This window comes from Mizuhopecten yessoensis, unplaced genomic scaffold (assembly GCF_002113885.1).
Source record: "Mizuhopecten yessoensis strain PY_sf001 unplaced genomic scaffold, ASM211388v2 scaffold10401, whole genome shotgun sequence".
Taxonomy (NCBI): domain Eukaryota; kingdom Metazoa; phylum Mollusca; class Bivalvia; order Pectinida; family Pectinidae; genus Mizuhopecten; species Mizuhopecten yessoensis.
The window spans coordinates 396,348-408,850 of NW_018408528.1; the positions used below are offsets into that span (position 1 = coordinate 396,348).

General features: G+C 38.8%; 1 protein-coding gene across 1 annotated transcript in view; it reads right to left on the reverse strand.

Moving 5' to 3' along the window:
* The window catches only part of LOC110460436 (cytoskeleton-associated protein 5-like), a 54,915-nt gene that overhangs the window by 5,342 nt on the left and 37,070 nt on the right, over positions 1–12,503 (reverse strand). Inside the window, exons 30-42 of the mRNA XM_021513325.1 lie at positions 10,740–10,889; positions 10,424–10,627; positions 9,969–10,104; positions 9,431–9,624; positions 8,358–8,494; positions 7,541–7,714; positions 7,072–7,198; positions 5,638–5,817; positions 4,639–4,826; positions 4,311–4,386; positions 3,099–3,287; positions 1,855–1,980; positions 1,513–1,605 (exon numbers count right to left, since the gene is read on the reverse strand). Coding sequence (XP_021369000.1) covers positions 1,513–1,605; positions 1,855–1,980; positions 3,099–3,287; positions 4,311–4,386; positions 4,639–4,826; positions 5,638–5,817; positions 7,072–7,198; positions 7,541–7,714; positions 8,358–8,494; positions 9,431–9,624; positions 9,969–10,104; positions 10,424–10,627; positions 10,740–10,889 — 1,974 coding nt within the window. The remainder of the gene's footprint in view (positions 1–1,512; positions 1,606–1,854; positions 1,981–3,098; positions 3,288–4,310; positions 4,387–4,638; positions 4,827–5,637; positions 5,818–7,071; positions 7,199–7,540; positions 7,715–8,357; positions 8,495–9,430; positions 9,625–9,968; positions 10,105–10,423; positions 10,628–10,739; positions 10,890–12,503) is intronic.

A 12,503-nucleotide genomic window follows, 5' to 3' on the forward strand; every position in this document is an offset into this window, starting at 1 on the left:
CTCTTTTTTAGAGAGAATTAAGAACCTTAATATTACATAATTATCTTTCTTGACAGTTGGAGACTTTTGATCCAGAAGTTATCTCTTGAAATTGTGAGTCAAATTTTGAACTGTTAATTAAGTTATACTTCTGCAAATCGGTCTAAATTAAGTGAAGTGAGACATGTTTTTAGTAATGACATGTATGTGAGTGTAAAATGACATTTGATATTAAGTTAATGAAAAATTGCATCATGATCCGAGGTATGGAGCAGACGTGTGTTGTGCATATAAAGGATGATACTGGTGTCTTGATAAATACTAGTCATGTTTCACCAAATTGGCACCAAAACTTTAGGTGAAGCACAAATAAATATACAGTAAAACCCCACCTCCTCGAACTCGGTTTACTCGAATACCCCTCATATATATATGTTGAACAAGTTTGTGCATATTCTTGTAAAGTAACCCTGGATTAGTCCAACGGTTATTCCTCCAATACCCTGTATTCCTCGAACAAAAAGTTTGTCCTCGACCCTTCATGGTCATAGTTTTAATCTTATCTATTCGTCAAGCAGGTGTGACCTGTCACGCCCGACAGACATTTTACCTGCTTATCACAGGTACCGGCACTGCCGTCGACATGTCTCGAGGCACAGGCTGCGGTCCACGTTCATAGTGTTTATACAGGTGTCGGCTGAACGTCGGTTAATTAGAGGATTAACGGCAGTATCATTAAGTAATGGTACCATTACCCTGTTGTAGCTGCATTATCATTTTGTGTGCATATTTATTTTTTCCAGACGATATTTTGACATCAATGATTTGGCGGAAGTGTTAATTTACTTGGTGCTTAAACTATATTTCGGCATGGCAATATTAGGTGGAAATCACATTACGAAATCCTACCAACACTAAATATATTCAAACTTGAATACGTCGTGATTGTTAATTTTGTTATCAATCAACATTATGATAACAAGGAAGATTTTCTTCATTTCAAAATGAATCGAAGAGTTCCTCTCGTTTTGATATTTTGTAAAATTAACGTAGCCGATTACAGTATGGCAGATGATGTCAAAACTACAAGTATGTTATACATGCAGCTTTTTAATTTAATTTTATTTCTTAATACCGGTGGGTATGTTTTCATTGTTAGCTATTTTTAATCTTATTAAATGCTGTCATCTTGATTAAACTTCTTTTTTCTTCTATCATCTACTATCCAGGATAGTTGCAGTACTCGTACTGCCTGATGTCCAACCTGATAAAAAAAAATGATGATTTCGGTCGAACCTCGGATGCATCGAATACCATGTATTCCTCGAACTATTGATCTGGACCCTATGAGTTCAAGTAAACAGGGTTTTACTGTATTATTAAATTTTCAACTGGCACAATAATAGTCGATGGTGCATCATTACATTGGACAATCTGATTAGGATAAAAGTTTACATTTAAATACCAACCTTATAACCAACCAGTAACTGAATCAACTAATAGATGTCTTGACTTGCTGTATTGAGAATTTACCTCTTTGGTGTTCTCCTTTGAGCCGATCTTTTTGAAGATAACCGCTAACATGTCGTGTGTACTCTTGGTCAGTCTCTTCGCTTTCTGGGCACTCTGAAAGACAAACAAACATTTTTGTCAGTGAGTTTACACCGATATTTGAGGGGATTAATAATTTGTGGATGACCCAAAAAATACATCAGCTCATTGCTTTTGTACCTTGTTAACTAAATATACAGCAAGGGAGAAAATAACCTTGTTATCTAAATATACAGCAAGGGAGAAAATAAATGTGTTTCTTGTATGTAAGACTATGAATCCAAGTAATTGGATTAACTTCTAAACAGTGTTGTAAATACCTACCCCTCTCTGAGCCCTTGAATCCTCCTCCTCCATGCCTCCATTTTGAGCTCCTGTGACCTTCAGGATTTTGTTGAGGTAGGATCGCACTTCTGAATTACCATCAATCATCGTCATGTGGTTTAGAATCTGTATAACACAAGTCAAAGGTTTAAATATCGCCTGTGTTAGAGACAAGGACAAACCTATAACTTAGGTACTCGCCTGTATTAGAGGCAAGAACAAACCTATACCTTAGGTACTCGCCTGTGTTAGAGACAAGAACAAACCTATAACTTAGGTACTCGCCTGTATTAGAGACAAGGACAAACCTATACCTTAGGTACTCGCCTGTATTAGAGACAAGAACAAACCTATACCTAACGCCTGTGTTAGAGGCAAGGACAAACCTATAACTTAGGTACTCGCCTGTATTAGAGGCAAGAACAAACCTATAACTTAGGTACTCGCCTGTATTAGAGACAAGGACAAACCTATACCTTAGGTACTCGCCTGTATTAGAGGCAAGAACAAACCTATATCTTAGGTACTCGCCTGTGTTAGAGACAAGAACAAACCTATACCTTAGGTACTCGCCTGTATTAGAGACAAGAACAAACCTATAACTTAGGTACTCGCCTGTGTTAGAGACAAAGACAAACCTATAACTTAGGTACTCGCCTGTGTTAGAGACAAGAACAAACCTATACCTTAGGTACCCGCCTGTGTTAGAGACAAAGACAAACCTATACCTTAGGTACTCGCCTGTGTTAGAGACAAGAACAAACCTATCCCTTAGGTACTCGCCTGTGTTAGAGACAAGGACAAACCTATAACTTAGGTACTCGCCTGTGTTAGAGACAAGAACAACCCTATAACTTAGGTACTCGCCTGTGTTAGAGACAAGAACAACCCTATACCTTAGGTACTCGCCTGTATTAGAGGCAAGAACAAACCTATAACTAGGTACATCAAAATTCAGGTGAATTGTTTTCCTTTTATTTCTGTTTCCTCTACCCCTATTTTCAACAACCCCCATTTATTCCCACCAACCCAGAGCGAAATTTCATTTCCTTCAGCAAGAAACAGAGAACCATTACATTCACTCTATATTTATATTTCAATCCAATAAACAGTTTGTCTATGGAATACTTGGACAACTATCAACAACAGTATTTTTACAGAATGTGATAGGAAATACAGACTTGGCCTAAGGATTATGTAAACCAGAGAAGCTATTATCTCCTCTTGGTAACAGTGGGACTTACGGCAGCTCCCTGCAGTTTACTAATGGAATGAAGGATCGTTCTCATTGTCCGTATTGGTAAGTCGTTGGGCCGTGACTTCCACGTAGAGCCAGGAAAAGCAGTCATGAATACATGTATATCCAGTAAGATACTGTCTAAGTTGATGTCATTGATGATCTCAGGTAACATCCGTACGATCTTCCACAAACACTACAATAAACCAATTCATAACTTTGACATTTATGTAATTTGACATGATTGTTTATAAAAGGTAACGTCACTTCCACATTTTATTCACAAAAGCATTGTTTTAAATTGGTGATACTATAACTTTAGGAGGCACGGTAGTCTAGTGGTGGGATGCCAGGCTCGTAAGCGAAGGGTTGATGTTGCAATAATTCCAGTTATATAACATTTTAAGAAAAAAAGAACACAATGAAATACCAAGGAAACCATTCGTTTCAGGGAAAAGAGCGGGAAACACAATTTCAGAAAGCAGAGCTGCGTTACAATTTCAGCAAGCAGAGCTTCGTTAGAAAGTTAATCAAAATATTTATATTAATTTTGTACCTACAAAATACATGCAATATTGTATTTTTCACATACATCTGACTAGTTAAGTATTGCAGTGAATGCTTTCTCTACCTACTTGTTGACTTATAAACCACAAAATAGTGTCACTATTTTGTGAATGAATTGTTATCAGAAACCGATAGAAATAATGAATAAGTTTCCGTATAAGGAGATATCAGCTTCCATATAAGGGCAGAGAGACCGGAAAAGGACACGCATGTGTCAAGAACCTTCATATGAGTCTTCACTTTTTCTGGTCAAAGCAAAAATCTTCATGCAAGTCTGACTTATTCTTCATCTTTCAATCGAACAAGTCTTTTGAACCCAGAAAATGTATTCAGTGGTTTACTAGGATCCAAGGAGAAAATGTATTCAGTGGTTTACTAGGATCCAAGGAGAAAATGTGTTCAATGGTTTACTAGGATCAAAGGAGAAAAAAATGTATTCAATGGTTTTCTAGGATCCAAGGAGAAAATGTATTCAATGGTTTACTAGGATCCAAGGAGAAAATGTATTCAGTGATTTACTAGGTTCAAAGGAGAAAATGTATTCAATGGTTTACTAGGATCCAAGGAGAAAATGTATTCAGTGGTTTACTAGGATCCAAGGAGAAAATGTATTCAATGGTTTACTAGGATCGGATACCACAAGTTATTGTACCTTCATGATTAATTCCAGAAATTTCCCAGAACATATCTCACTGGCAACACAGTCCTGTAGCAGTCTGATCAAGGCACTGAAACACAAAACGATCACGTTAAATATCTCTCAAGCAAACCCGTCCTGTAGCTATCTGATAATATCAAAATCTCAATGATTATGGCAATGAAATACAAATCAATAAACATTAAAATCTCAATGACAATAAGAAAAAAGATTTTTTAAAGATTTTTCCATGAAATTGACACATGAATTAATACACATTCTTGTTTGATATCAAAGGCTGAAATAATTATCAAATACCATAAGAGTAACTTATACATTGTACCTCATAATGGAGGTTTGGTCTGCCTTCTCCACAATCTTCACTACCATGACGTTAACTGACCGCACAACCTGTGCACCCTCCTCTAACTCAACTAGTCGATTGTCTAGGAGGATGGTGACCAGGTTATTTATCAGATCCTTCAGAACGTCCTTGGAGGCCTTGGAAGACAGACTTGGCTTTTGGAACAACTGTGACAAAATAGAATAACAGTTATGACAAAAGAAGATCAATAATTGTGAATGAAAAGATTAAACAGATGTTTAAGGCAAAGTGTTGCAAGGCAATCCATAGTCCCCCACCAGTATGATTTCTATATTTAACAAACAGTAGACTTACGTCTAATTTTTTCAGAAGTAAGGTCATAGGTGAAGTTATAGGTCACAGTGCACTCTGCACTCCGCCATCCCAAGATGTCCTTGTACACTACTTCTGGTTATTCCAGGTGAAATAAATATAGGAGATATGCCCCGGACAATCCTTTTCAATAGTTTAGGTCAAAGTAGAGTGAGGTAAGGTCATAGTGACCTTCTTCTTGCACACTGTCATCCTTAAATGTCCTTGTACACCAAATCTGGTTGCTCAAGGTGAAATGGTATAGAAGATATGCCTTGGAAAGAGTGCAGACCTATAGTCCCCCCGGGAAACCGGTGGAGGACTAAAAATATAGTGAAGGTGCGACAAAAGATTCGACTGCTGGTCCTTAAGTACCTCCTGCTGAGCCAGATGGGAGATATCTGATCCTAAGGTACCTCCTGCTGAGCCAGATGGGAGATATCTGATCCTAAGGACCTTGTCTATGGGTGTAAACATGTAATTACTGCAAGGAGTGTCCCCAACAGATACCTACTTGTACTTACTGTGAGGAGGGTCCCCAACAGACACCTGTAGAAACGTATGACATTGTCTTTGGGTGTGATCTTGTACTTACTGTGAGGAGGGTCCCCAACAGACACCTGTAGAGACGTATGACATTGTCTTTGGGTGTGGTCTTGTACTTACTGCGAGGAGGGTCCCCAACAGACACCTGTAGAGACGTATGACATTGTCTTTGGGTGTTGACTTGCTTCCCATGTGTGTAGAGTACACCATCTTGAGCTGCATAGACATAGACAGGAGCAGCTGGTCAACGTGGTTAACCATCACCTCAGCTCGACCCTCCTCCTTTAGCACCTCATCTATCTGTAAACATTCCCAACATCAAACACATTCATGTTTAGCACCTGTTAACTTCACATCACACTTTGTACCTATAGCAAGCTGTGTGCCTCCTACAATAATCCAAATACCAGTGACCCCTACATTAACCCACATATCTGTGACCCCTTCCATCACCCAAATACCAGTGACCCCTACAATAATCCACATATCTGTGACCCTTACCATCACCCAAATACCAGTGACCCCTACAATATCCCACATATCTGTGACCCCTCCAAAAACCCACATACCCGTGACCCCTAAAATAACCCACATACCTGTGACCCCTACCATCACTCAAATACCAGTGACCCCTACATTAACCCAAATATCTGTGACCCCTACCATCACCCAAATACCAGTGACCCCTACATTAACCCACATATCTGTGACCCCGACCATCACCCAAATATCAGTGACCCCTTCAATAATCCACATATCTGTGACCCCTACCATCACCCAAATACCAGTGACCCCTACATTAACCCACATATCTGTGACCCCTCCAAAAACCCACATACCTGTGACCCCTAAAATAACCCACATACCTGTGACCCCTACCATCACCCAAATACCAGTGACCCCTACATTAATCCACATATCTGTGACCCCTACCATGACCCAAATATCAGTGACCCCTACAATAATCCACATACCTGTGACCCCTACCATCACCCAAATACCAGTGACCCCTACATTAACCCACATATCTGTGACCCCTACCATCACCCAAATACCAGTGACCCCTATCTGTGACCTTTCACTGATCCATATATTTGTGACAATAACCAACATACATGTGACCCTACATTAACCCAAATAAATGTGACTCTTACGACCCTACATTAACCCAAATAAATGTGACTCCTAAAATAACCCACATACCTGTGACCCCTTCCATAACACACATACCTTTGACCTCTACAATAACCCACATATATGTGACCCCTCCAAAACCCCACATACCTGTGACCCCTTCCATATCACACATACCTATGACCTCTACAATAACCCACATATATGTGACCCCTCCAAAAACCCACATATATGTGACCCCTCCAAAAACCCACATACCTCTGACCCCTACAATAACCCACATACCTGGGACCCCTACCATAACCCACATACCTATAACCCCTACCATAACCCAAATACCTATAACCCCTACAATAACCCACATACCTATGACACCTACAATAACCCAAATACCTGTGACTCCTACTATAACCCACATACCTGGGCAAGTGCCTGGATACACAAGGTGATGTCTGCACTGGTGATCTGAGAGATTACCATGCTGATTGTTGTGGCAGCATCAGTAGATTTGGCCATCCTCAGAGACGGAGAAGGAGGTCTGTTACGGCTGTTAACATCATAGAGAAAAGAAATATTATAACTTCACAACGTTGAGCTTACAAACATTCCCTTAGCTCTAGTCTGGTTTAAGTTCAGAATAGGTACGTTCATTTCAAAATCATACTATCTTGCACAGACAGTGCTTGTCAAATTGGATGGTCATTTTTTAAGCTTTCCTGCCCTTTACAAAATAGAAAGTGTTGTTCAAAATGAACAAGACAAAGTTTGTGATACCAATCAGAAAAGTTAGCTACTTTATTATATAGACAGGGTTACCATTACGTGATAGTCAGGGGCAGTTTGACAAGTTGAGCTAAGAGAGAGGTTACATCAGTAGAGAAGGCATTACGTGATAGTTGGGGGCAGTTTGACCGGTTGGAAAAGCTCCTCCAAGTCATACTGCAATAGCTTGGGGAACTCTAGCTGTGATGTCTGGTCATCTTCAATCTCAATAGCAAATTTCTTGACTGAGTTGGACGAGGCAGACTTGGGAATGCCAGTACCTGGTCTCTGTATTGTGGCTCTGTTACAACGAAAATACACACTGCATTAACAATTTGTTGAGGATAGTAAAATGACCTAACAGGCAGGCTACAGGTTTCAATCTACTGTACAATTATAGATGATGATGACAACTTTAACTTAGTGTACAGCTACAGATGATGATGACAACTTTAACTTAGTGTACAGCTACAGATGATGATGACAACTTTAACTTAGTGTAGAGCTACAGATGATGATGAAAACTCTAACTTAGTGTACAGCTACAGATGATGATGACAACTTTAACTTAGTGTAGAGCTACAGATGATGATGACAACTTTAACTTAGTGTAGAGCTACAGATGATGATGACAACTTTAACTAAGTGTACAGCTACAGATGATGATGACAACTTTAACTTAGTGTAGAGCTACAGATGATGATGACAACTTTAACTAAGTGTAGAGCTACAGATGATGATGACAACTTTAACTTAGTGTAGAGTTACAGATGATGATGACAACTTTAACTTCGTGTAGAGTTACAGATGATGACAACTTTTACTTAGTGTAGAGTTACAGATGATGATGACAACTTTAACTTAGTGTAGAGCTACAGATGATGACAACTTTTACTTAGTGTAGAGTTACAAGTGATGATAATTCTGTCTCAAAAGGTACATACTGGGAAGCAGATCGTTGAGGTTGCTGAGGGGCAGTTTTAGGGCGAGATTCCTCCGGAGCCTTTTGGGGCTGAGCAGATCTATTTTTCAGCGACCTCTTTATCCTCTCATCCAGTAGGTCCTGGTCTTTGTCATTGAGCTTAAATAATCAAGGTCACACATTAATTAGTAATGTCAATGTCAAAGTATATACCAAGGTCAGCATATTCAACCAGATAGAAATCACGATATATTTTACAGAAAATGAGGAACGACTGTGAAACATCCATTCAACCAACAAAATTAGATGAGATTATAAGTACATTATGCACAGCCACCAACCCGCCAACCTTCGAGATTCAAAACCAAGACTTGGGCAAAAACAAACATTCAGCATTAATGACAGAATTATCCAGGTTCCAGCCATGTTTCACAAAGAAAAAATCCATCTTTGAGGATCCAACCATAGTTGATTTGCTGTCTCTGTGTTTATTAATTTTCAACTGCTTTGTCATCGTTTTCACTACTAGGACTATATTTTGTTGCGTAGGGTTGTCTAGACATGATAGTTAGAGTTGTAAAAGTATCCAGATCAAGTATTGTCAGCTTGATGTGTCGTTTTGTGTTCCGGGGTAGGTTTTTGTAAAAAAATGTTATAAACAGAATATCTAACAGTGTCTTCAGTAATACCAAATATTTTTCACAAGTGTGGCTAATATATTGATATCTTTTCACTCATGCTGAGCACTCGTGAAAGATATCAAAATATTAGCCACACTCCTGAAACATAGTTGGTATTACTGAAGACACTGTTAGATATCCTCTATCTCATTCAATTCAAAGATTTTTGCCCTACCATTTTTGTTCTTGATGAAAACACATGTGTGATTCTGATTTACCAATACATTACTGAAAATGGGCATTGTTACTAGATTATGGCAAAATATACAAAATAGATTTTTTGTTTTTTAAATCATAAGTTAACTTCGAAATTATACAGACATAATTTAAACCTTGAAATCGTAATGATAATACCTAATATTATGAGTTGGAAACTCTGCATTATACTGATAGAGATTTGTGTAATAGTACCCACCACTCCCGTGTACTTGTATAGACTGTCCCCAAGTATGGTGTGGGCTACCACTGTTGCATTAAGGGCGGCATTCCTCACACCATTGTCACGGTTACCAATCTGACCGCTGATGGTTTTGAGTGCTTGTCCAGGTGTTGGCTGACAAATTGTGATGCCGTATGCCTCAATCAGACTTGATAACTCCTCCAGGCACTCTGTAATACACAAAACTCACATTAAACATCATTTCAATCACAGATCAGGGCTTGCTAGGTGAAGTGACTTTAACAGCACTAAAAACTAGAAAACATCTGCAAGGTAAGACATAATTGCCCCTGCTCCCAGACAAGTTAGTGTCATTGTTTATAGCCTACGAATTTTATCAAATTTATTGACTGATTACATCAACATAACTAATTTTATATTGTGATGTGTTAATCATCTACCCAAAGACACTTAAAAAGTTAAAATAATAATATGAAAAAAAAATATATAATTATCCTAAAACCACAATAATAGAAGAGTTACCAGAAATTATGAGGTGTCTTAAGGTACATACCCATGCGCTGCTTGGAGTTTTTGGATTTCAGACCATCTATTAGGTAGCTGAAGGTTTTGCTGGCTGGGTAGACTTTGTGGAGTAGTTTGAAAAGAACACGCACATCTCGCCTCACTCCATCCTTAGAGTCTCCCACCTACAATAGTCAAACAACTCTCGGATTCAGATAATCACGCCTGTCAACCCTAACCAAGTGCACACAGTAAGATTCAGCTTCTGAAAGTGTGAGGTTGGCTTTTCCTTGTAGTGAGATTTTGATGGCATCACAGCATATTTTTGTATCTGCAATCCTATTGATTTTGCACCTATTATTTTCAATCAGATTCAGAAAAACCCCAATGTAACTAAACTAATTAAAATTAACCTGTATTATATGATCTTCACACAACAAAGGGTCTCAATAAAAGGGATCAGCATTAATTCTATTTAAGTAGAGTACGAGGTCTTGTACTCACTTTGATGATGAGATAAGGTATGAAGGAGGTTGCCTCGTACTCAGCCAGGTGGTAGTCTTCCTCCACCAACATGGTGAAGAGTAGGCGCAGGTACTCTAGTGCCTTGTTCAGCATGCTAGGGTTTGTGTCGAAGAAGCGAATAGTAAACCACTTCAGGATAATATCCAGATTCACCATTGTCGCGTCATGCTGTGTGTCCAGACACTGTGGCATAAAGGACAGAATTCATATTTGTACATCAGAACAGAATTCTTCCAAGGGTTAAGCAATAAGGGTACAATGATGTTTCTAGTTTGGTTTAACATTTAAGGTTTACCTTGATAAGAATCTCTATAGCCTTGGTGTGACATTTGAAGTCTGTGTGGAAGAGTAAATCTATCATGCTTTTGCTGAAATTCTTTTCCATTTGTGTCCGCAACTGTTCTATATATTCTCCACGCACTTCAATGAAGTTCCATTTTAAAACCTAAAACAGAAAATTTGCAACAAAATGAAGGATGAGAGTGTTTAAATAAAACAAGAGGCCCATGGGCCTAAACGGTCACCTGAGTCTACAGTATTTATTTTTGTTGTTGAAATATGTACCAATTTGAGTAAAAAATAGTATAATGTTAACTTAACTTTGTCAGGACCATGAGCTGATCATTCCTAGACCAATTTTAAGTGAGATCGGCCTATTAGAACTTAGTAGCAAAATAGCGGCCATGGCAGCCAAATTGTATTTCTGATTGACCCGAAAAATAACAACACTTTGTCAGGACCATGATTCGATCATTCCTACAAAGTTTCAGTTCAATCGGCCAAGTAGATCTTTACTTTAAGTTTGAAATAGTTTTCCAAAATGGCAGCCGTGGTGGCCATATTGGATTTCTGATCGACCCGAAAAATAACAACACTTTGTCAGGACCATGAGTCAATCATTCCTACAAAGTTTCAGTTCAATCGGCCTAGCAGAACTTGACTTTAAGTTTGAAATATGTTTTCAAAATGGTGGCCGTGGCGGCCATATTGGATTTATGATTGACCTGAAAAATAACAACACTTTGTCAGGACCATGAGTCGATCATTCCTACAAACTTTAAGTTCAATCGGTCCAGCAGAACTTGACTTTAAGTTTGAAATAGGTTTTCAAAATGGCGGCCGTGGCGGCCATATTGGATTTCTGATCGACCCGAAAAATAACAACACTTTGTCAGGACCATGAGGCGATCATTCCTACCAACTTTCAGTTCAATCGGTCCAGCAGAACTTGACTTTAAGTTTGAAATAGGTTTTCAAAATGGCGGCCGTGGCGGCCATATTGGATTTCTGATCGACCCGAAAAATAACAACACTTTGTCAGGACCATGAGGCGATCATTCCTACCAACTTTCAGTTCAATCGGTCCAGCAGAACTTGACTTTAAGTTTGAAATAGGTTTTCAAAATGGCGGCCGTGGCGGCCATATTGGATTTCTGATCGACCCGAAAAATAACAACACTTTGTCAGGACCATGAGGCGATCATTCCTACCAACTTTCAGTTCAATCGGCCCAGCAGAACTTGACTTTAAGTTTGAAATGTAAAATGTTAACGGACGACGGACGACGACGGACGAAAACGGATAGCAATAGGTCACTTGAGCTAAAGCTCAGGTGACCTAAAAAATCAGTAAAGATGCCACCATGAAGAAACTTTCCATATAACAAATCAACCTTGGTTGGCTCCTGAGCTGTAATCCTATATATAGCTCTACAGTGTAGAGCTTTACAGAGAATAAAAGTGTCTTGTATAAAGTCTCTTGTTTATAACTACAGTTACAAAAAGTGTCTTGTGTATATAACTACAGTTACAGGAAGTGTCTTGTGTATAGGTCTACAGATACAGGGAGTGCCTTGTGTATTGGTTTACAGATACAGGAAGTGCCTTGTGTATAGGTTTACAGATACAGGAAGTGTCTTGTGTATAGGTTTACAGATACAGGAAGTGTCTTGTGTATTGGTTTACAGATACAGGAAGTGCCTTGTGTATAGGTTTACAGATACAGGAAGTGGCTTGTGTATAGGTCTACAGATACAGGAAGTGTCTTTTGTATAGGTCTA